Consider the following 24373-nt stretch of genomic DNA (forward strand, 5'->3'; position numbering starts at 1 on the left):
CAGCTCACCGGGCTGGGGCGGGAGGCGGCGCGCGCACTCGGCGGGTCGGCGGCGCGCAGGGCGGGGTCGCGCCTCCTCCCGCGCCTCCCGTTTCAGGCGCCGCTACAGGGGCACCGAAGATGGAAATCCAGGGGCTGGTCGCGGGCCGGAGCCCGCGCGGGAGCCAACATGGCGGTGGGCGCGCCGGGGCCGCCCGCCCCCGGCCACCCCCGCCCTGCGACCCGCCGCCGGGACCTCGTGTGCACGGAGGTTCTGACCCGCCAGCGTTCGCCGCGCCTACCCGGAGACGCCTTCTTCTCCGGGGGCCGGAAGATGCCGGGGGCCAGCGGCGGGATAAACCGCCCCCGCTCCCCGGGGAGGGCGAGGCCTCCGACGAGCTGGGCTTCCCCGTGTTCCTGATGGAGGAGAAACCGCCGGCGGCCGGCGAGCCGGGCTCGGGCCTGGGCCTGGGCGCCGCGCCTCCGGCCGGCCCGGACAGCAGCGGCGGGGACGCCTTCCTGGTGGTTTTCAACTTGGTGCGGGGGACCGGGGAGAACGAGGGACGGGAGGCGGAGGGCCCGGCTCCGAAGCCCAAGGAGGCGGCGGCGGAGGAAGAAGAGGAGGAGGAGGAGGACGACGACGAGGAGGACGAGGAAGCCGGCGGCTGGAGCCGAGGCTGCAACGGCCGCCCTGGCCCGTCCTACGCCCCTCGATCTTCTCGAGGCCTCCAGGCCGAGCCGCCGCCCCTCCCCGAGCTGCAGGCCTTGCAGCTTCTCCCCCCCGGGCCCGCTCCGGACGGGAGGGCCCCGCCCGCCGAGGTCCCCCCTGCGACGGCCGGCCCCCCGGCCCCCTCCTTCTCGGGCACCATCACCATTAACAACCAGAATCTGATCGTGCGGATCGAAAATGGTTTCCTCACTCTGGCGGCGCCCGGGGATGCCCCCGGACCGGTCGGGGCCAAAGAGGCGGCGCCCAGCGCCTTGCCGGCCGGCGGGCCCGGGCTCGGCCCCGGCCCCGGTCCCGGCCCCCAGGCCCTGCCGGAAGAGCAAGACGGGAGCCAGGGCGCGCTTTGTGCCATGGAGCAGGCCGAGCTGGGACTCCCCGATCCGGTGGCCAATTTCCTCTTGCCGGAGCCCGGGGACCCCCTGGGAAAGGCGCGGGAAGTCGAAGGGTCCACCCCGGGGGCCAGAAAAGGGGGCGCGGGGGCCACCGGGGTGGTGCTGGTCTACCACTGCCCGGAGCCCAATTGCCCGCAGACCTTCTCCAAGAAGCACCAGCTGAAACTGCATCTGCTGTCTCACAGCAGCACCCAAGGCCAGAGGCCCTTCAAATGCCCCCTGGACGGGTGTGGGTGGTCCTTCACCACCTCCTACAAACTCAAGAGGCACCTACAGTCCCACGACAAGTTGAGGCCTTTCACCTGTCCCACGGGAGACTGTGGCAAGCGATTCACCACAGTCTACAACCTGAAGGCCCACATGAAGGGGCACGAACAAGAGAACACCTTCAAGTGCGAGGTGTGTGCCGAGCGCTTCCCCAGTCATGCCAAGCTCAGCACCCACCAGAGGACCCACTTTGAGCCAGAGAGGCCCTACAAGTGCGAGTTTCCTGGTAATGTGCCCTTTTCAGCCTCCCCAGATACCTCTTTTGGCCATTTAGGAAGGATTAGAGCATCAGATTTGGGGGGGTTTTAGTTGAGGCGACTAACACGGGCCCGTAGTACCACATCAGGATTTCAGATTCGTCTCCTCGAAAGCCTTGTCTCTCAAGTTTGTCATGCCGGGCTTTATTTTTTATTTATTTATTTTTTTACTTTTAAGAAAATATAAACGATTCAAGTCTTTTTAGGAAACGGAATGTTGACTGGTGGCCATCTGTAAAGTAGCTAAGGATTCCTGAGTTGAAGTGGTCAGTAAAGTGGATGGATCATTAGGTGTGTTGATATACACGTTTTTCCCCCAGGGGATTAAATCAGCCTGCTTGAGGATTTCTGTAGCCAACTCACCAGCCTACCTCCTTCCAGTGATTTCCGAAGCATTTCTCAAAGGATGCTCTAGATTCCAGGAATAGTACGCCTTCATAAGTATTCAAACAGTGGACGTGAGCTCTGTTGATCAGTGCCATTTTGAGCGTTTATTCGTTCAGTCATATTGATTGAGCGCTTACCCTGTGCAGAGCACTGTACCGAGCGCTTAGAAAGTACAATTTGGCAACACGTAGAGACGATTCCTACCCAACAACGGGCTCGCGGTCTAGAAGCATTTATTGTGTATGGCACTGTACTCTGAGCGCTTGGAAGAGTACATTGCAGTTAGCAGATACATCCCCTGCCCGTAATGAGCTCGCAGTCTAGAGGGGGAAGCAGACATTGAGGATGAGTAATTTATAATATCGGATACAGTCTGGAGGGGGAGGCGGACGTTAATGAGAATACGTAATTTATAATGGGGAATTTAAAAGATGCGTACGTAAGTGATGCTGGTCGGGTGGGATGGGATATTTTTTCAATTGTTTCTAAACTTAGGTACGGTGCTGCTGGCAAAGCTTCCACTTGAAAAATTCAGTTAATTTCTGAACGTCCTTCATTTTCAAAATGAAAACAATTGAGTCTTGGTAAGATACTGGGGATCATTTACATGCAACTTTGGTACAAATTATGATGTGAAACAGCACGGTACCGAGTTACAGAGAAAAGTTGTGACTGACTGGTGAAGTGGTCTGTATTCCCAAATACAAGTTGCCCCAGTCATCCAGTACCCCAGTGGAGGCTTTGTGAACAAAACAGAAAATCATATGTAAAAAAAAAAGGACAATCTTCCCATTGTGACCAAACTGCCTGTCCAGGGTGGCGTAGGACTAGAGTTTCCTCCGACTAAACGTGGCTATAAGATAGTGCATGTGGCCAGTGGCTGGAGTTAGCCTCCTGACTTAACATCCGACTGCCAGGGGCGTGATGGGATTGATGACCAGGCAGATGCTTGCCCTTCCTTCCGGGTGCTCTTGAAACGAAGATTCAGTGCTAGCAAGTTCAGCTAATTGCCTTTTTTTTTTTTTTTGCTGATGGACAATATTTAGGAGCTAATTTGAATAAATCAATAATTAAATCTTGTAAAGTAGCAATCACTCTCACAAGTCCTGATGACCTGTTCCGAGTGTATAAAACCAGATATGACTTGCCTAGAATATCGTCTTACCCCAAATGGCCGTAAAGGAACACATCCCAATAATATCAGATTTCAAAGTTAATTGAAAATGCCAGGTTTAAATCGACCATTTTGGAAACATGAAAACATTTCGAGCTTCCTTCAGAGTCAACAGTATTGACCGAACACCCGGTGTGTGCAGAGTACGCTGGGTACACACTTGAGCAGGCAACTGCCAATCTTACAATGTACAGAAGATCTTCTCTTCTTAAGGGGCTCACAATCTAATGCCATCTTTTGTTACTATGGTGCTTGGTCTCCCCAAATGTTTGTAGCCTTCTGTATGCCTGGCAGAAGCTACATTCCCCCACCCCCTTGTCAGAGCAGAGTGGTTTCAGCCATAAAACTGAAAATGAAATGCTCCCCCCACTTGTCATTCCTCATGTGACTTCTTAGGTCAGTTCTACACTAGACTGAATTCACTTCTGGGTTCTTGTCGTGACTTGTTTGGCTCTGCTTATCTACAGCGTGCTAATAACTTCTCCGTGTGGTAATTTTAATGTTGAAGAAAGTCAATGGAGAGTTAGCCAGTTCACTAGGATTTGAGGAGGAAGAGGAGACATGGATTTCACCCCCAAAGGTTATTAAACTAATATGGGGTTTGAAGGGAGAGGATTCGATTCAATTGCTAATTGTTTGCATTATCACCAGTTATGAGACTGCTCTCCCAGCATAGGTCTGTCTTTAGATGTAAGTAGGATTTCCTCGCGTATTTGTTTTGGGTTTTTTTTATGGTATTGAGCGCTTACTATATGTCAAGCACTGTTCCAAGCGCCGGGGTAGATGCAAGCTTATCATTGTATTCATGTGTGTCCTTATTTATATCTACATTAAATGTTGGGCAAGACTGAGAACAATTATTTTTCTTGCCTTTACCACATCGATGGAAGTGTCCATGCCCTGATTAAATACCTTTTCTTTCCATTATGGAAAATGAGAATCAAGGGCAACAAGTAAAAGACTTTATTAAGCAATGGGATGTTAAGTTGATCTCCAATCGTACCAAAATATATTTTCCTTATGGTACCTTCTACCTTCTGAGAGCAAGACTGCTCATTCCAGAATTGCTTCCATGCAGCAAGCAAGAACCCTCAATTCTGCCAGAATTCGTGATTTCACTACACATTTTAGAATGTGACAGCAGAATTAGGGAACGTTCTTCCGACAACGCACGTCTGTCTGGATACAGCGCGATGTGGTGTCGGAAGGAACAGTTGTTGCATGCATGCGGCACTGGACTCGAGGTAAGTACTATAGCGCGAGAACTTGGTGTAGCTTTATTTTTAATGGAAGGACAAACCCATTCTAGTTTGGGACAGATCTAAACGCAAAACCAGAATCTGCCCCCACTCTTTAGTAGAAGTGGCAGGATCCCAAGTGTATTTTGGAGTTAAGATAACTACTGCTACCCTTAAACTTGTTCCTTTTTTTTTTTCCTCCCTTACTCCCCTCCCCCACCCGCCCACACTTCTCTATTCTCATTCACCCACCCCAGTAAGTGGCCAGTAGAGAGTGGAGATGTGCAGACAGCCAGAGGAAGACTGAGAGAGTTGTACAGGGCCACCAGAAAACTTGACTAGTACGAAGTTAGGGCACTCATTTAGACAAGTCTTTGGAAATCTGGTGCACCATGGTTGTCCTGTTGTTTTCTGGTGGCCCTTTGTATTTCAGTATAAGGAGCCCGTCGTATATTAACTGATCCTCAATTCTGCCTTCTATGCCCCCAAACTTAACAAAGCCGGGTAGAGTTCATGATGTAAGTCAGTGGTTTTTGTTGCCAACCTGTTGTCGTCTTCTTTTTTTTTTCCCCTCCACCCCCAGGTTGTGAGAAGACATTTATTACTGTAAGTGCATTATTTTCCCATAATCGAGCCCATTTCAGGGAACAAGAACTATTTTCATGCTCTTTCCCCGGCTGCGACAAACAGTATGACAAGGCATGTCGGCTGAAAATTCACTTGCGAAGTCATACAGGTATGAGCTAGATGCCAGTGCATGTGGTAAATGCATTCATTTGCTTGGTTTAATCTCCAAACTGTGTGAACACAGAATGCTGCAGGTACACATTTACCAACACTGTCTTTGTATCAGTAATTGGACTTAAAATTATGGTATTTAACTTTTTTTTTTTTTTTTAAGGTGAAAGACCTTTTATCTGTGACTTTGATGGTTGTGGCTGGTCCTTCACTAGCATGTCTAAACTCTTAAGACACAAAAGGTAAATTAAATATTTTAGTATATAATCTGTTCTGTAGTTTGAACATGGTTGCATTCCTAATTTACTGAAATCCATTTATATTTCAATGAAAAATGATATGCATTTTAAGAAAATGTCTTTGGCTTGGGGGATCTTTTAAGAACTGTAACTAATGACTCGACGAAATTAGCACTCTACCAACCTAATTTTGCTTGTAGCTGTCAACCGTAAGGTGGGCAAATCTTAACATTCAGATTCTTGAAACTTTGTCTTAAAAATATAGTGCAAGACTAATTTACTTTACATATTTGATTGTAGGGGGCAGTTTATATGGCCAGTTTAGTCAGCACTGAGCTTTTGGATACCAAAGAGGAACATTGCAGACCTGGAGAAGTAGGTCAGAAGAGTACTGAAAACCAACCGGTTTCATTTTTGTGCAATTTCCCAGTTATTTTATTTGTTGGCAATTGACGGTTTGTGGTTAGTTCATTATTTTATGGCGAATAACTGGAAAATATGCATTTAAATCTCTATAATTGCTCTAGCATCTACCAGGCTTTAGAAATGAAAAAAATACATATTTAAGGTGTGAAAGTAATGGCCTCTTCTCTTCTTGAATATCTATTTTGGTTAGGAAACATGAAGATGATAGGAGGTTTACCTGTACTGTAGAAGGCTGTGGGAAGTCTTTCACAAGAGCAGAACATTTGAAAGGCCACAGTATAACTCACCTGGGCACAAAGCCGTTTGAGTGTCCTGTAGAAGGTAGAGTATGTTGGATTTTTTCTTTTTTTTTTTAATACCATTTGTGCGTCTAACCAGTTGATATATTCACAATTCTACGTTGTTTCAGCATTTTAAGGTTTTTAGATCTCCTGATTTTTCAAAAGCAATTTTAAATATGTTCAACATTCAGTCATATTTACTGAGCTCTTACTATGTGCAGAGCACTGTACTAAGCGCTTGGGAGAGTACCATATAACGGTAAACAGACATATTCCCTGTCCACAACAAGCTTACAGTCTAGAGCAGGAGACAGGCCTTAATATAAATCAATAAATTACAGATGTATACATATGTGCCATGGGGTTGGGAGGGGAGATGAGTAAAGGGAGCGAGTCAGGGTGACGCAGAAGTGAGTGGGAGAAGAGGAAAGGGGTACTTAAGCCTCTTGGAGGAGATGTGCCTTCAGTAAGGCTTTGAAGGAGGGGAGAATGATTGTCAGATTTAAGGAGGGAGGGTGTTCCAGGCCAGGGACAGACCCTGGGCGAGGGGTCAGCAGCGAGACAGATGAGATGGAGGTACAGTGAGAAGGTTAGCATTAGAGGAGCAAAACGTTCAGGCTGGTGCTTAAGGGGTACAGACCCAAGTGCATAGGGTATGCCAAAGGGAGTGCGAATCAGCTGGGGAAAAGAGAGGTTAGTCAGGGGAAGCTTCTTAGAGTAGATATAATTTTAGTGGGGCTTTGAGTAGTGGTCTGTTAGCTATGGAGGTGGGGGTGGGGGGAATTCCGGGATTGAAGGAGGCTGTGAGCAAGGGGTCGGTGGTGAGAGAGGTGAGATGGAGGCACAGTGATTAGGCTGGTGCTAGAAGACCAAAGTGTGCGAGATGGGTTATGGTAGGAGGTTAAACAAGGTCTGGTAGGAAGGGAAGAGCTGATTGAGTGCCTTCAAGCAGAGGTGAAGGAGTGTTCTGCATGCCCTTGACTCCTCTCTCTCCTTCAGCCCGCATATTCAGTCAGTCTCCAAATCCTGCCGGCTGGTTCTACTTTCACATCATCTCCAGAATCCGCCCCTTCCTCTCCATCCAAACTGCTACTGTTCTGGTCCAGGCACTTGTCACATCCTGTCTTAACTTCTGCATCACCCTCCTTGCTCATCCCACTCCTTCTGGCCTCTCCTCTCTCCAGTCTATGTTTCACTCTGCTGCCTGGATCATTTCTCTAAAATATGGTTTTATGTGAACAATAGGTGAACAACATCTCCCCACTCCTCAGAATCCATCTCCGCCTCAAACAGGAGCTCCTTACCATCGGCTTTAAGGCATTCAGTCGGCTTTCCCCCTTCTGAAGCCCAAAGTGTGCACATAGAGAAGCAGCATGGCCTAGTGGAAAGAGCATGGGCCTGGGAAGTAGAGGACCTAGATTCTAATCTCAGCTACCACATGCTTGCTATGTGACCTTGGGCAAGTCACTAAACTTCTCTGTGCCTCACTTCTCCTATTCTTCCTCCTACATACACTGTGAACCCCGTGTGGGACAGAGCTTGTGTCCAGCCTATTTCACTTGTATCTATCCCGGTGCTTAGCACAGTGTTTGACACATAGTAAGCACGTACCAAATGCCATATAAAAAAAAATACCGTAAGGGACCAGAACACCTGTCAGAATCTTCTTTGCTTATGGCAGCATCAGCCAGTGTAAATTATGATGATGGTGACGGTGTTTGTTTTTTTCCTGATGGTGTTTGTTAAGCACTTAAGTGTCAAACACGGTACTGATGGAGTCTCTCACTGAGAATGGCAGAGGCCCCCAGTCCTGAGATTTTAGGAGTGATAATTTTCATAGAAGAATTATAGTGATAGTAACTTTCCCACTGCCGATCACACTCCCTTATCCTTGGTAGCCATTTTTCTGCTGGAGTATGGAGATCAATGATAATTGTAAGGCACCGTGCAATTAGTGAGCATTAATCCTATAGATCATGTCTGTCCAGATTCAGTCAATCATATTTATTGAGCACTTACGGTGTTCAGAGTGCAGTACTCTGCCACTGGTCAGCTGTGTGACTGTGGGCAAGTCACTTAACTTCTCTGTGCCTCAGTTACCTCATCTGTAAAATGGGGATTAAGTCTGTGAGCCCCGCGTGGGACTACCTGATTCCCTTGTGTCTACCTCAGCACTTAGAACAGTGCTTGGCACATAGTATTCGCTTAACAAATGCCAACATTATTATTATTATTATTACCTGATTACCCTGTATCTACCCCAGCGCTTAGAACAGTGCTCTGCATATAGTAAGCGCTTAACAAATACCAACATTATTATTATTATTACTTGTCCTCTCTCCTCTCCCACTACAACCCAGCCCGCACGCTTTGCCCCTCTAATGCTAACTTTCTGTGCCTTGCTCTCATCTCTCCTACCGTTAAACTCCTTGCTTCCTTGCTCACACCCTACCTCCTTCCCAGAACTCCCTCCCCCTTCATATCCAACAGACCAGCACAGTCCTCTTCTTCAAAACCCTAGTAAAATTTAACTTGCAACAGGAAGCCTTTACTCATCTCCCCACAAGTAGTCACTCCCACCCCTACGGCATTCACTTACGTATAAATCCTTATACTAAGTTGCCTCCTTTACTTGTAATTAATTTTAATGCCGGCCTCTCCGGCTTGATTGTAAGCTACTGAAGGGCAGGGATCGAGTTTGCCTACTCTGTTGTAATCTCCCAAGCACTTAATATAGTAAGCGCTCAAATAACATTTTGGTTGGCAAAATCGAAGCCATTAGTAATAAATTCTCCCAAGGGTCATTCTTGCCTCCTTATAGCTCTCCTGACCCACTCCACATTCTCTCTTCTAGCAATTCATTCAGATTATTGAATATTCATACGTATGGGCTAAGTCTGCGTATAATTACAGTAAAACAATCAATGGTATTGAGTGCTGACTACTAAGCACTTGGGACAGTACTGTAAACAGAGTTAGCAGACGTGTTCCCTGCCCACAATGAGCAGGGTGGATGTCAAGTTGCTATGACTTGGAGTGTTAGGAGTTAATCTGGAGGAGGTAGGATTTTGGGAGGGCTTTGAAGATGTAGAGGGCTGTGGTCTGGCATATTTGGGATGGAGGTGTAGTTCCAGGCCCAGGGAGCAGCAGGACGGAGGGATCGTAGTTGGGCAAGGGAAGTACAATAAAAAGGTGATCTTGGGAGGAGTGAAGAGTGTGAGCCAGGAGGGACCTGGTGAAGAGAGCCGACAACGTGTAAGATGGCAAGGGCTGGTAAAGAACCTTGAAGTCTTGGGAGGATTTTGTCTTGATGCAGAGGGAGTAAGCAGTGGCCCCCGCACAACAAGTGCTCAATAAGTATGATTTATTGAGATAGCCATCGCAGGTCTTTGAGTAGTGGAGAGACATGTGCTAAACAGTTTTTCAGGAAGGTGATCCGGGCATCAGCCTGGAGTATAGAATAGTCAGTCAGTTGTTTTTATTGAGCGCTTACTGTGTGGAGAATACAGTACAGAGACTGGCGGGTGGAAGACCAATGAGGAGGCTGATCCAAGCGTCTGTGGATTGAAGAAAGCCGGAATGGAGTGGTGTTGGTTTGAGTGTAGAGGAAGGGCCAATCTGGGAAATGTTTTGGAGGAAGACTTGTTGGGCTATCTGAGAGCTGAAAGATGCTGAGGGGTTGAGTATGACACCGAGGAAGATAGTATTGCCAGAGATGGGGAAAGTTAAGAAGAAGCAAGATGACAAGTTCCGTTAGAGACGTTGAGTTTGAAGTGCCGGTAGGACCTCCGAGTGGAGAAGTCCCGAAGCCAGGAGGAGATGTGAGAATGAATAGAAGGGAGAAAGGTCAGGGCTAGCTAGGTAGATGTGGGAGTTACCCGCAGAGAGGTGGGAACTGAGGCCATGGAAGTGGATGGGCTCCCCAACAGTGTTAGAGCAGGTGAAATGAGGGACCAAGAACAGAGTCTTGAGGGACACCCATTGTTGGAGAATGAGGCAGAAGAACACAACGATAATAATAATGCTGGCATTTGTTAAGCGCTTACTATGTGCAGAGCACTGTTCTAAGCGCTGGGGTAGATACAAGGTAATCAGGTTGTCCCACGTGCGGCTCACAGTTAATCCCTATTTTACAGATGAGGTAACTGAGGCACAGAGAAGTTAAGTGACTTGCCCACAGTCACACAGCTGACAACCGTCTGGTCGTGTCAACCCAACGCCACCCTTAGCACTTACGAGCCTTTATTCCTATCCTTGGCACTTTTTTTTTGGATTAGTGGCATTTAAGTGCTTACTGTGTGCCAGGCACTGTACTAAGCTCTGCGGTAGATTCAAGCTCATCAGATTGGACACAGTCCATGTCCCACGTGGGGGCTCAGGCTTATTTCTCAATTTACAGATGAGGTAACTGAGGCTCAGAGAAGTGCAGCGACTTCCCAAGGTCACATAGCAGACCTGTGGTGGAGCCGGGGTTAGAACCCAGATAACCCAGATCCTCTGACCCTCAGGCCCATTTTCTTTCTGCTAGGTCATTTATGTACATATGTGTATCTTCATTTGTGTATTCAGTTATTCAGATTTCATATTCAGATGTACTATTTCCTGTTACAGCCTTTTTCTTCCTCCTGCTCCCACGATTTGTAAATAATGTTTGCATGTCCACCCCATTAAATTGTAAACACCTGGATGACAGTGATTGTGCATATTGCATCTTCCTATATTCTCCCAAATGCTTAGTATGGAAGCAGCATCACCTAGTGGATAGAGCATGGACCAAGGAGTCAGAAAGAGGGTCATAATCCCAGCTCTGCTGCTTGTCTGCTGTGTGACCTTGAGCAAGTCACTTAACTTCTCTGTGTCTGTTGCCATATCTGTAAAATGGGGATTAACAGTGTGAGCCTCGTGTGGGACATGGACCGTGTTCACCCTGATTAGCTTGTATCTACCCAAGTGCTTAGTACAATACCTGGCACATAATAATGTTGGTATTTAAGCGCTATGTGACAAGCACTGTTCTAAGCACTGGGGAGATACAAGATAATCAGGTTGTCCCCCGTGGGGCTCACAGTCTTCATCCCCATTTTACAGACGAGGTAACTGAGACGCAGAGAAATTAAGTGACTTGCCCAAAGTCACACAGCTGACAGGCGGCAGAGCTGGGATTCGAACCCCAAGACCTCTGACTTCCAAGCCCGGGCTCTTGCCACTAAGCCATGCTACCTTTCCATAATAATAAGCACTTAACCAGTACTGCAATATATTACATGTACATGTACCCAGTGCTTCACACTCAGTAAATAGTATGGATGATGATTATGATCAATTCATTCAATCGAATTTATTGAACACTTAGTGGGCAGGCAGAACACTGTACTAAATGCTTGGGAGAGTACAGTATAACAATAAGCAGACACATTCCCTGCCCACAATGAGTTTACAGTCTAGAGTGGGGGAAAACAGACAAAAAAAATAATTACAGATGTGAACATAAGTGCTATGGGGCTGAGAGGGGATGAATAAAGGGAACAAATCAAGGTGACGCAGGAGGGAGTGGGAGAAGAGGAAAGGGGGCTTAGTCAGGGAAGGCCTCTTGGAGGAGACATGCCTTCAGTAAGGCTTTAAGGGGCGGGAAGAATAATCGTCAGATTTGAGGAGGGAGGGCATTCCAGTCCAGAGGGAGGACATGGGCGAAGGGTCGGCGGTGAGATAGACCGGATAGTACAGTGAGAAGGTTAGCGTTAGAGGAGCGAAGTGTGCAGGCTGGGTTGTAATAGGAGAGTAGCGAGGTGAGATAGGACAGGGCAAGGTGATTGAGTGCTTTGAAGCCAATGGTGAGGAGTTTTTGTCTGATGCAGAGGTGGATGAGCAACCTCTGGAGTTTCTTGAGGAGTGGGGAAACGTCCTGAATGTATCTGTAGAAAAATGATCCAGGCAGCAGAGTTGAGTATGGATTGGAGTGGGGAGAGACGGGCCCGGCCCGGCAGATCAGCAAGGAGGCTGATATGGTAATCGGGGCGGGAGAGGATAAGTGATTGTATTAACGTGGAACAGTTTGGATGCAGAGGAAAGGGTGGATTTTAGCGATGTTGTGAAGGTGGAAATGACAGGATTTAGTGATGGATTGAGTACGTGGGTTGAATGAGCGAAAAGACTCAAGGATAATGCCAAGCTTAAGAGCTTGTGAGACAGGAAGGATGGTGGTGCTGTCTATAGTGATGGGAAAGTCAGGAGAGGACAGAGTTTGGGAGGGAAGTTAAGGAGTTCTGTTTTGGACATGTAAAGCTTGAGGTGACATCCAAATAGAGATGTCTTGAAGACAGGAGGAAATGCGAGACTGCAGAGAAGGAGAGAGATCAGGGCTGGAGATGTAGATTTGGGTGTCATCTGCCTAGAGGTGGTAGTTGAAGGCACTAAAGCTTGGTAGCCTTCAAAGTGAAGGGAGTAGCCGATAGTATTAACCAATATCTTTGTAATGATAATTGTGGTATTTGTTAGGCGCTTACTATGTGCCAGGCATTGTATGAAGTGCTGAGGTAGAGACAAGGTAATCCTCAGTGACTTCACTAAAGAAATTGCAGATGGCAGTTCATTAACTGGGATACATTTGAAAGATAAACCTTCAGAAATAGGGTAAAACGTCAATAATGACCAGTACAAGATAGCACACTCGAGAACAAGAAACATTAAAGGTGAAGACTGGATAGGCACAAGTATCTGGAGGGCCATAGTGTACTCCAGACTGGATACGAGGCAAGAACGCAGTATCATTATTGATAAAAAGCTAACCTGGAACTAGGATGCCTTAAAAGGATTATGCCATGGAAGAGTGAGGAATTTGTCTTACTAATTGTATTTAAGTGCTTACTGTGTGCCCGGCTTTGTACTAAAGCCCTGGGATAGATGCAAGACAGTCAGGTTGGACAGTCCCTTAGAGTTTGGGTCCAGTTTTGGTTGCTCACCAATTTTCAAAAGATGAGGAATTGGAGAGGGTTCAGTGACACATTTTTTGAAGGATGGAAGATAGGTCTCAAGAAGAAGTGAAAGGTATTGAGGTTTTGTTTAGCCTAAAGGAAAATACATTTTTCTTGATTTGCTATTCCTAAAATGTTGCGTTAAAGAGTTTGTAATTGTTACCTGCAGCTACTCCTTAGTGACCCACTGCTGCCTCCAACAGCAGTCATTAAAAGGATGGAGAGTTCACGGTTCTTCTCTGGCCCCTCTCCCCACCCCCAACCCCCTCTTTTTGCTTTAGCTACCCCCACTTGCTTAACAAGAGTCCCCTCTCCAGGTGAGAAAGTGGAGAGGGGTTTCTGCTCTCCCAGGTAACCCTTGGGATCTGAGGTTTAAATCTTAAGCTTTTCTCTCTGGGAAGGGACTTGAGTCCCTGCTCATCTTCCTACCTGAAAAAGTAAAGGTAATTGTATATTCAAAGTTCAGTAAAACACAGGTACTTAGAAACAACAATGTTCCTGATGTAAACACCAAGCTTAAAGTAATTCCACTGCAGCTCTCTCCCGAGGGGGCCTCACTTTCTTTCACTCACTGCAACTCGTAGGGAAAGTGGGAGGAGCCAGCCTGCTCTTGGCTCCCCACTCTGCCACTTTGGCACCGTTTCCTTCCCGTCTCTTCCTTTAAAGCCCACTTCATCATCTCCTCCACCCACTACAGCGGTTAGTTGCCGTCACCTACTGCCCCCTGACTCCACCTCTGATTCCCTGAGCGATTTTGATGCCTTCTTCGCCTTCTCGCCTCCTCCTGCATACCGGTCCTCAAGGATTTCAACAGCCATAAGGACGTTAATAATGACACCGCCGCTGCCCATTTTCTCTCTCAACTCTGCCAACCTCCTGCTCCGCCCCACCTCACTCATCAATTCGGACATCTACTGGATCGCATCGGCACTCTTAATTGTATCATCTCTAACCTCACCAACTGTGAATCCCCTTCCTTCCTCTGACTCCCAAGCCCGTGCTTTTTCCACTGAGCCATGCTGCTTCTCTTATGTCTGTCTCCCCCTCTAGTCGTTGAACCCCTTGCAGGCAGGGAACTCTGTTGTATTGTCTTCTCCCAAACACTTAGCACAGTGCTCCGCACATAGTAAGCGTTCAATAAATGCCATTGATTGATTGACCCTACTTCTTGGAGTTGTTTCCCTCTTCCTTTCATTCATTCAATAGTATTTATTGAGCGCTTACTATGTGCAGAGCACTGTACTAAGCGCTTGGAATGTACAAATCGGCAACAGATAGAGACAGTCCCTGCCGTTTGACGGGCTTACAGTCTAATCGGGGGAGACAGGCAGACAAGAACAGTGGCAATAAATAGAGTCAAGGGGAAGAACACCTCATAAAAACAATGGCAACTAAATAGAATCAGGGTGATGTACATCTCATTAAACAAAATAAACAAAATAAATAGGGTAATAAAGATATATACAGTCGAGCGGATGAGTACAGTGCTGAGGGGTTGGCCTGAGGGGCTGGTCTGAGGGTGCTCTGTTGTTGTTCCTGCAGTTCCTCCTCCCCTCACTTCTCTTTCACAGAGAAGCAGCGTGGCTCAGTGGAAAGAGCCTGGGCTTGGGAGTCAGAGATCATGGGTTCAAATCCTGGCTCTGCAACTAGTCAGCTGGGTGACTGTGGGCAAGTCACTTCACTTCTCTGTGCCTCAGTTACCTCATCTGTAAAATGGGGATTAACTGTGAGCCTCTCGTGGGACAACCTGATCACCCTGTATCTACCCCAGCGCTTAGAACAGTGCTCTGCACATAGTAAGCGCTTAACAAATGCCAACATTATTATTATTTCACCCCTTTGTCTGGCCGGAACTTATCGTGACTGGCTTGTGGGGGCTCCAGATGTGCATGCCCGGTTTTCACCACGTAGACTGCATCAAGTATGGTTAGTGCAGTCTACTGTCACGCCCCAGTTCCCACACGTATAACAGGTAGCTAGGTTGGACTCAGCTCAAGTGAAAAATTCATCCACATTTGAAGCACACCACAGGCTGCCCACAGTATTTATGAAAGCACCTTTCTAGACCCAGACAAGACCTCCCTGGGAGGTGTTCCAGCCCCTTCTGCTGCACCTTTAGTTCAACCTACCACTGGTACTCCATGATCCAAACCCTAGGTATATTCAGTGTAGCCTAGTGGAAAGAGTGCGGGCCTGGGAGTCGGAGGACCTGGGTTCTAATCTGGATCCACCACTTTTCTGATGTGTGACTTGGGGCAAGGCACTTAGCTTCTCTGTGCCTCAGTTTCCTCAACTCTAAAATGGAAATTAAATACGTGTTCTCCCACTTACTTAAACTGCGAGCACCATGCGGGACAGGGACTATGTCTGACCTAATTAACTTGTACCTACCCCAGCACTTAAACAGAGTTTGACACACAGTAAGTGTTTAACAGATACCATTTAAAAAAACAAAGAAACCTCCCCGCCCCCCGCAAATAAAATGTGTACAGTCTATCCTGGACTGGCTTAGGGGAAGAATCACAAAGCTTTCCCACAGTCCTTTCTTTTTCTCCTTCTACCAAGCTTTCTAAAGGTAATGGTAAACAGTCTCCAATTTTTAAGCTCAGGTCGAACTTCTTCGAACCCGGGATCCAGTGGCCTTGGTATCATTTGGCCTGATGCCAAGGGAGCTGATCACTGAGGTGTCCACCACAGAACTCCTTTGGGTGCACTTTGCCACCCCTTCTGGCAACCCCAGCCTTGTCACACATCTTCACTTGAATGATGTTTCTCCCATGCCATCTTTCTAACTCTGTGTCCTCCTCCTCAACTCCTCATCACCTTCCTCATCTCCGTCTGAAACGAGAGAGCCTGGACCAGCCTCCTTCTTTCCACTTGGCCATACCACCTGTCTATCTGTTCAGTTGCGATTTGTCGGGATTGGGCTTCAGCTTCATGGGGCCCAGCAGAGTCATGTCCCCCCTCAGTCAAGCAGACTGCGTGCATATGGCTCTGAGGGGTGGCCGGAAGTCTGAGTCAAGCCAAAACAATTGTGTGTTTATGAAACATTCCCGTGGTATGCATTTTTGGTAGGAAAAACCCAACAATTGTCAATCTAGAACTGTGTAGCCCAAGAACTTGAGTACACTGAAGGAGACCTGGGCAGGTTTTCGTTTGGGTCAAGATAACCAATGGATAGACCAGCTGCTTGGAATAGCACCATCCCTATGGTCTATTTTTCTTTGCTCCACGTCCCACCTCTGGCCTGGAATGCCCACCCTCCTCACATCTGCCAAACTAGCTCGCTTCCCCCTTCAAAGCCCTACTGAAAGCTCACCTCCTCCAGGAAGCCTTCCCAGACAGCCCCCCTTTTCCTCTGCTGCTCCTCCCCTCCCCCTCACCCCTACTCCCTCTGCTCTACCCCAGCACTTAGAACAGTACTTGGCACATAGTAAGCACTTAACAGATACCATCATTATTATTACCCCCCCTCCCCGCCCCACAGCACTTGTGTATATATGTACATATTTATTATTCAATTTATTTTATTAATGATATGTATCTATAATCCTATTGATATTGATGCTATTGATGCCTGTCTGCTTGTTTTGTGTTGTTGTCTGTCTCCCCCCTTCTAGACTGTGAGCCCCTTGTTGGATAGGGATTGTCTCTATTTGTTGCCAAATTGTACTTTCCAAGCGCTTAGTACAGTGCTCTGCACACAGTAAGCGCTCAATAAATACGATTGAATGAATGATGTTTCTGCTACTCATTGCTTATATTTGGGGTGTATTTTATAGACATATATGTGTATACAAAAAGATACATATGTTGTTAAAATATAGAAAATCATTCATTCATTCCTTCATTCAACGAATGAATCACCGTTTTAACGATTTTCGTTTTGTTTCCTAACAGGGCATTTTAATTAACATCTGCTTTTGGCACCATCCACCTCGAGTTAAACTTTTTCCATACTTCTGTTTTAGGGTGCTGTGCTAAGTTCTCTGCACGTAGTAGTTTGTACATTCACTCTAAGAAACACCTTCAAGATGTGGATTCCTTAAAAAGCCGCTGTCTTGTCTCCAGTTGTAGTAAACTATTCACATCGAAGCACAGTATGACGGCTCACATGATCAAACAGCACAACTTCAGTCCAGGTAGAATATTTGCTTCAGCTCTGCGAGAGGGAGAAGTCTAATGTAGTTAAGGGCAAAAGCTAAGTGGTAAAATATGCACTTTGGGGGACTTTTGAATCTTCAAGTTATTTTTACGGAGACTGCTCTAGAAAATGTAGCCAGTTCTGCTGGGAATTTTATGATGTGTGACAGAATGTACTTGCCAAATTGAGAGACTTTTACAAATCAGAAATGTAGAAAGCTTATTAAGTATTCAGGAACCAAAGCGAGTGCAGATGCATGTGCCAAATTTTGTTTATCTTTCTGTATTTTTTTAAATGAGTATCCATAGTAATCCAAATTCATGTAATTATTTGATTTGAATGATCAAAGTGTAGCTATTCAGCTTTCCATGATACTCAGAATTTGCTTCACAGTTGAGAGATGAAGGGTATTTAATGGTTCCTCAGGACATTTGAATTTAGGCTTTTTTTTTTTTTTGCAGATTCTGTGAAATAAGATGATTTCAAAAAGAACCCCATACTATTTTGTATTAAATATCTATTCTGATGGTGTTTGGAGGTTATTCCTGAAGCTTTATGGAAAGATCAGAAAGTGATTTTGTTTAGTGAAAGCATCATGGTCTGATTCAGTTCTTCCTGAAACCTTGAATGAATTAATTCAGAAATGTGAAATGCTTCCCTTGCTCTGATTTCCGGTGATTTATTGGTTGAGTCCCGTAAATCCAGGATTTTATTTATATACTTAAATTCTGAACAAAATGCTGGAAGAATGTCTACCAATTATTTTATAATTTTATATTTTGTTTCCCCTCTAGGGATTTAATTAGGAATGGAAATTATGAAGAAATGAACCTAGGAAAGGTAGCAAAGAAAACACTTTGGGGTCTAAGCGGTTTTTAGAGGGATTTGATTCAGCTTTCACCCCTTTCGCCTGTAAGTCAGAGTAGGGGCAAATCAGGATACTGGTGGAGTATTCCTTCGTAATCAGCCTGTGATTTTAAAGTCTTTTTGCCCCAAGTTAAACACACAGTGGCTCCTGGAAGTGGAGCAGTTACATACCAGATGTACCTGTTCCGATGTCAATCAATGGTACTTATCTTGCATTTACTGTGGGCAGAGCACTGTACTAAGCGCTAGATCATGATAACTCTGCCAAGGGCACTCAGATGCGATAGGTGTGGACTCCCAGAAGTGTGGAGCCTAGTAGTGTGGCATCAGAGGGGGATCCCAGAAACAGCGAGGGAGCTTCTGTTGCTCTGGATGGACCAGTCCATGCAATTGCTTGAGAATCCTTGTACAAGCCTCCTGTTTCTGGAGGTACCCTGGCTCCCAGACCAATTTTCTGGGTTCACGGTGTCCTAGCCCAGAAGCAATGAAACTTTCCACTGATTTACATGCCCTAAGCCTATAGCTAGTTAGCCCTGGTAGCTCCCCAGGGAAGTATAAAGCAGGATGTGATTCTTCAAAATAGCTGGCGTTCAGCTATGTAAAGCAACGTTCAAAGGATGCGCCCGTTTCCCACACTTCTTCGGTTAAAATGCGTAGTCGGGATACGACGGAGGTCACAGTTCTGCTCACAGTATCTAGAACGATTACTACATATTTAAAAAGAAATGCTTTGCATCTTGTTTTAAGGATTGGGAATATTCGCACAGTGCCCTCACACTTTACACTAGCTCTTTGATACTGATTGTCCCTTGAAGTTTTTGCTAAACTCCTCCCAGTCCTTTGACTTTTGAAAACAAGGCTCCCATTTCATGCTTATACTGGACTGTAGTCTGCTTTTTCTCAGAAGGGGTCCCTAGTGAGCGAAGGACCATCTGAATTTGATAATGTCGATGACCTGGCTGCTGCAAGAAAACTGAGTATCTGAATCTCCCCCCGGCCCCACCAACACCATAAACTGAGTATCTGAATCTCCCCCCCGGCCCCACCAACACCATTTTTTGGGGCGGTGCTCCCCAACAGTTACGTTTATCAGTATAGCCGATTGAAAATACCATAGCAGGCAGTCTCACTAAGTGTTCGTATTTTAACGCTATGCTAGGTTTGGGATTAACTTGCAGGTGCTGCAGGAAGGACTACATTTTCCCTGCTCTGCACTTAAGGACATAGGCTTGAGGAGGTGGGATATGGTGGGGACGGTGGGGAGAGGGGAGGTGGAGATATGTGCATCAGCCCAGGTGCAGTAATCACAGATTCCTAGGAAATGAACCCTAATCTTAGCCTTAATCCAACCCCCTATTTATTTGTCTCCTCCCACCCCCAACTTTTTGACTCTCAGGTACTGGGGATTGCAAACTCTCAGACTTGGCAAATCTCCAACAAACTAAGGACATCATTTGTCTTTTAGCTGAAATACCTATTGAGCTATGCAGTTGGATGCTTAATTTATTTACCGATCTCACCGGTAATAATAATAATAATAATTTTATTGTGGTGCTTGTTGAATGCTTACTATGTGGCAAGCACTTGTACTAAGCATTGGGGTAGATATACGTTAATCAGGTCAGACACAATCTCTGTCTCACATGGGGCAAACAGTCTAGGAGGAAGTAGGATTTAATCCCCATTTTACAGATCAGGTAACTGAGCCCCAGAGAAGTGACTTGACCAAGGTGAAGCAGCAGACCCATGACAGAGCTCTGACTCCCAGGCCTGTGCTCTTTCCACTAGGCCACACTGCGTTTCCAGTAACCAGCAGTCTCTCTGGAAGGTAGTGCAATGAGGGGGCTGATTTGCTTGTTTTGCAGGCTGAACTGCTGCTCTCTCCTCTACCTCCCACCCACCCAAAGCTGGTTTGCTTTTGGCCACCTTCCTGGTTAAGGGGCAGATTAGGGGGACAAGTGTAAATGACCTTTCATTCTGCTTTGGTCCAGAGATGGCCTAGAAGTTTGGGCTTACTCTAATACTTGACCCCGGAACTAACCCAGTCCAGACTCTGTAGGTGAAATGGCCAAGCACCTTTCACTCTGGCATTTGTCTAAGCAGTGGTTTCAACAAAAGTTTGGTTCAAATTGATTGAATTCCCACTGAATTGGGTGTATTTAGGATTAGAGTATAAATTGGGCACATTCCCTGCCTTTAATGGTAGTATAATAATAATAATAATGGTATTGGTTAAGCATTCATTATATGTCAAGCAGTGAACCACGGGGGAAACAAGACCGCTGCTCCAGAGTCAACGTGTCTCTAGGTAAAGGTTACATATCAACCACATACCCAGGGAGGGTATACCAAAGTCCAGGGGAAACTATATCCTGAGCTGGTGTGAGATAGTAAGCAGTTCTAGGTATGGGGAATAGCCTGGGCAGAGGACAGCGTGGTGCTTAATCTCTTTATTATGGATAAAGTCTACTGTCCTTTGGTGCCCCAGAATAACCATGTGGAAAACTCATTCTTTTTTAGATCTCTTAACCCAGCTTGAAGCTACAACTTCCCTTACACCTAGCAGCGAACTTACCAGCCCAGGGCAAAATGATCTCAGCAATGTAGATCTTGTGTCTCTCTTTAATGTATCTGGTAACGGTTCTACAGTTGCAACCGACGTAGCACTGGTGAACTCTGGAATTCTCACTATTGATGTTGCTTCAGTGAGTTCGACTCTTGGAGGGAACCTTCCTGTTAATAATAATAATAATAGCAATTCCTTAGGGCAGACGGTGGACCCATTGATCTTGGTGGCTAGCAACGATATCCCTCACGGTTTGGACAATTCTCTCTTACTTGGAACCACGGCCACCGTCTTACAGCAAAGCACTTTAAATCTGGATGATGTACAGACTGTAAATGCAGAAGCCTTAGGTTCTCTGGCATCCTTATCCTTGAAGAATTCCGGTCAGGATCTCCATGGCTTGACATCCAGCAATAATCTCACAATAGACTCTACCACATTGACCCCGTCAAGCAGCCTCAGTGGAAACTGTGTCCCTGAACTACTGACTCCAACAAAAAGCGAACGAAACTTGCTTCCTGGCTCAGATGTTGTCGGACAGCAGGAAGGAAGCAAAGTGGTGACTCAATTTGTATTCTCCAATCCCACGGGAAACTACAGTGCTCAAAAAGAAATGGATCTTAGCACAGTGACTGGCAGCTCATTTTTGGTATGCAGTAACTATGTTCAGTATTCACCGGATGACTGAATCATCTTTTTTTTCTCCTTTTTGAGGATGTTCGAGTGCTGGCTTAAATTTATATGCAGACCTTTCTTACATGTTTCTTTTGGTGAAGGAAATAAGACTTCCTAGCAAAGAGATGTTGAGGATGCTTCCAAGACTTCATAGGGCCATGAGGGGGAAGCAAAACACAGTGTAAAGTTTTCAAAAAGGGCAAAATTGGGTATTTGGTCACTACCAGATTAAAAAATTAGGCCTGGAGGGAGAAGACTAACGAGGGAATGTATAGAGGGGGAGAGATAATTTTGTATGTGTGTGTGCGCACCTGCACGTAGTAGAGTGTTCATGAAGGGTTACAGAAGTAAGGCATTTAGCTTCATGGATGGATCTATAATAGGAAAAAAAGCATCTGGGTTAGTTTGAGTCTTGGAAGGTATTAATCTTCCACCTTCAGCAGTTTGGACTAATTTACCCTCTTTCAGTGGAGGTGACCAAGCATTTTTCAAGAATGCTCATGAATAACTCACTGTGATTTCAGAGTGCATTGGTGCTATTCACACTGGCTGCTGAATAGATTTTTTTTTTAAAGTTTTTTTTTCAAACTTTTGGCTAACTAGGCAGGAGAAGCAAAGAAAGAACTTCAGGGTCTCAGAGGTGAATTATCTGTCTATTATAGATCCAGCCTAAGCCCCAAACCCATCTTTTTGTATTATTTTTATTTTAAAACTAGGAAATGCCGATTCTCTTTTCTTCCTTTCCAGTGCCATGTTCAGGTATTTACCAGTGGTTATTAGGACCTGCCTATTAGCAGGTGGCCACATCCCCACATGATGCCATTCAGTTTTAGCCAGGGAAGTTAGAACCTAATGGATTGGCAAGCGAACACTAGGGAAGCTCTTTTTCACTTGTCCCCGGGGACTTGTTGAAAATAGGCTCCTGAGAAACCCTACTTCTCAGTTACAGTGTGTCAGGTAGAAAAGCAAGCCAGAGACCAAACTTGAACAGGATGTAGGGTCCTCCTGGAGAAATCAATCGGTGGTTATTTATTGAGTGCTTACTGTATGTAGTGCACAGTTCTGAGCGCTTGGGTAAGTACAGTATAATAGTGTTGGTGGTTATGTCCCCTGCCCATAAGGAGCTTACAGTTTAGAAGAAAGTGATGGAGAGTGGTCCTTACTTCAAACCCTGCCTTAGACTACTTACAGAGAAGTACAGTCTTTGGTAGCAGGCCTGTCGGGCTCCTCCCTAAACAGGCTGGAAGGGAGACCTCTAAATCCCAGAGCTAAGTTTGCCAAGTGCTGACTCCTGGCCCCAGGGTCCTGGGGTACTGCTCCTTGCTACCATCTGCTGGGTGGGTGGTTCCTCAGTTCCCCTGTACTCCCAATCTCCTGAGCCTCCTTGGGAAGGAAGGAGGCAGTCCTCTTGAAATACTATTACTACTACTAATAATGGCATTTGTTAAGTACTTATGGTGTACAAAGCACTGTACTAAGCACTGGGGTTGATAGAATATAATCAGAGTGGACCCAGTCCCTGTTCCATATGGGTCTCACAGTCGAAAAGGGAAGGAGGACCAGCACCGAATCCCCATTTTACAGATGAGAAAACTGAGGCACAGAAGTTTGTTGATGTGCCCAAGGTTGCGGAGCAGGCAATTGGCAGAGTTGGAGTGAGAACCCAGGGATTGGGACGCACCCTCCCTTGAATCCTTATGTGCTCCTCACCCAGTGTAATTCCTTGCTAATGGCAAGGGAAAGAGATCAGAGGATATGACTATTTGAGCCGCTTCTTCCCTCCCTCCTTTCCTCCCTCTCCACCTTTACTTGTCCTTTGACTTCCCTACTGCTGACACCTCAGTTCTGTTGTTTCATTTTCTGGAGTTTCCTTTACTGAAAACACAGAATGCTCTTATTTAGATATTGATGTACAATAGTTATATTTTTATAGCTACCTGAACTTTATAGTTGTGTAAACTCTATATTGCTATAGTTTTCTGTTTTCTAGTTATAGCTATGTTGTAGTTCAATTTTTATACAAAGACTCAAACAGAATTTCAGCATGCAGTTTGAATCTTTGCAATTCCAGGGGCTGGGGAGGGTTGGACTGCTTCAGTTTGTGAGCATTGGGCACATTTGAAACCAGCAGCTTGCCTTCTGGTACGTGTTCTTAATAGGTATAATAATAATAATTATGGTACTTTTTAAGCGCTTACTATGTGCCAAGCACTGTTATAAGTGCTGGGGTAGAGATGAGTTAATCAGGTTGAACACGGTCTCTGTGTCCTTGAATTTTTTTAATTCCTTTACTCTTTAGATAGGTGATTAACAAGCTTTTTCTCTTGTCTTGCTAGGAGAGTGGAGGCTCAGCCAGGACAGACTACCGAGCTATTCAGCTAGCCAAGAAAAAAAAGCAGAGAGGAACAGGAAGCAGCACAGGTGAGGATATATGTGCCATACTGATTCTCTGGTGGTCTTAAAATCAGATTCTTTTCAAATGGATCAGCTGATTTTGTTAGAACTATGAAATCTAGGGAAACTGGGATTCGAGGATCAAATTAGAACCTGTGGTTTGATGTTGTGTAAATTATTTGTCCTTAACACATTTGAGCTTCATCAGCAGTTGAACAAAATGTTTTTTCAAAGCCATTTGCTTTGTGCTTGGATCAACTCTTTAGATCCAAAAAAAAACCCACCAACACCCAACTATAAGGATTGCAAAGTTCAATGATATGTTTTTGTGATGTTGGGGTGGTTGAATTTAACTGAGGTGTTAATGGTATGCAGAGATCAAAGCACTGTCTAAGAAGCTAGTAGCTATCTGCATTTCTTACTAGCCAACTATGAGAAATACAGACTTCATAGTTGCAGTCAACTGGAGCGTTTTCATAAATAGTTTCTTCAGAATTTAGTAATCATAAATTGGAAGAGCTGGAGATGGCGATAAGAAACAGAAGGAGCAACCACTTCTCTGGAAGATGCCAGTGCTGACCTTGCGAAAGTTGTGGCAACGAGCAGATTTGGGAAACAGGTCTGACATCAGGGAGAGGAAAAACTGGATTGA

General features: G+C 45.8%; 1 protein-coding gene across 3 annotated transcripts in view; it reads left to right on the forward strand.

The window, feature by feature from the left end:
- The first annotated feature begins 119 nt into the window (after positions 1–119).
- Positions 120–24373, forward strand: part of LOC100089661 (zinc finger protein ZXDC) — a 36325-nt gene continuing 12071 nt past the window's right edge. For 2 of the 3 annotated variants that reach the window (XM_029051327.1, XM_029051328.1), the window contains exons 1-7: positions 120–1590; positions 5004–5156; positions 5322–5400; positions 6014–6144; positions 17047–17217; positions 20607–21301; positions 23664–23748. In XM_029051327.1, coding sequence (XP_028907160.1) covers positions 120–1590; positions 5004–5156; positions 5322–5400; positions 6014–6144; positions 17047–17217; positions 20607–21301; positions 23664–23748 — 2785 coding nt within the window. The remainder of the gene's footprint in view (positions 1591–5003; positions 5157–5321; positions 5401–6013; positions 6145–17046; positions 17218–20606; positions 21302–23663; positions 23749–24373) is intronic. The other variant, XM_029051329.1, reaches the window with a different exon arrangement.

The sequence above is a fragment of the Ornithorhynchus anatinus genome, chromosome X1 (genome assembly GCF_004115215.2).
Source record: "Ornithorhynchus anatinus isolate Pmale09 chromosome X1, mOrnAna1.pri.v4, whole genome shotgun sequence".
Lineage (NCBI taxonomy): Eukaryota > Metazoa > Chordata > Mammalia > Monotremata > Ornithorhynchidae > Ornithorhynchus > Ornithorhynchus anatinus.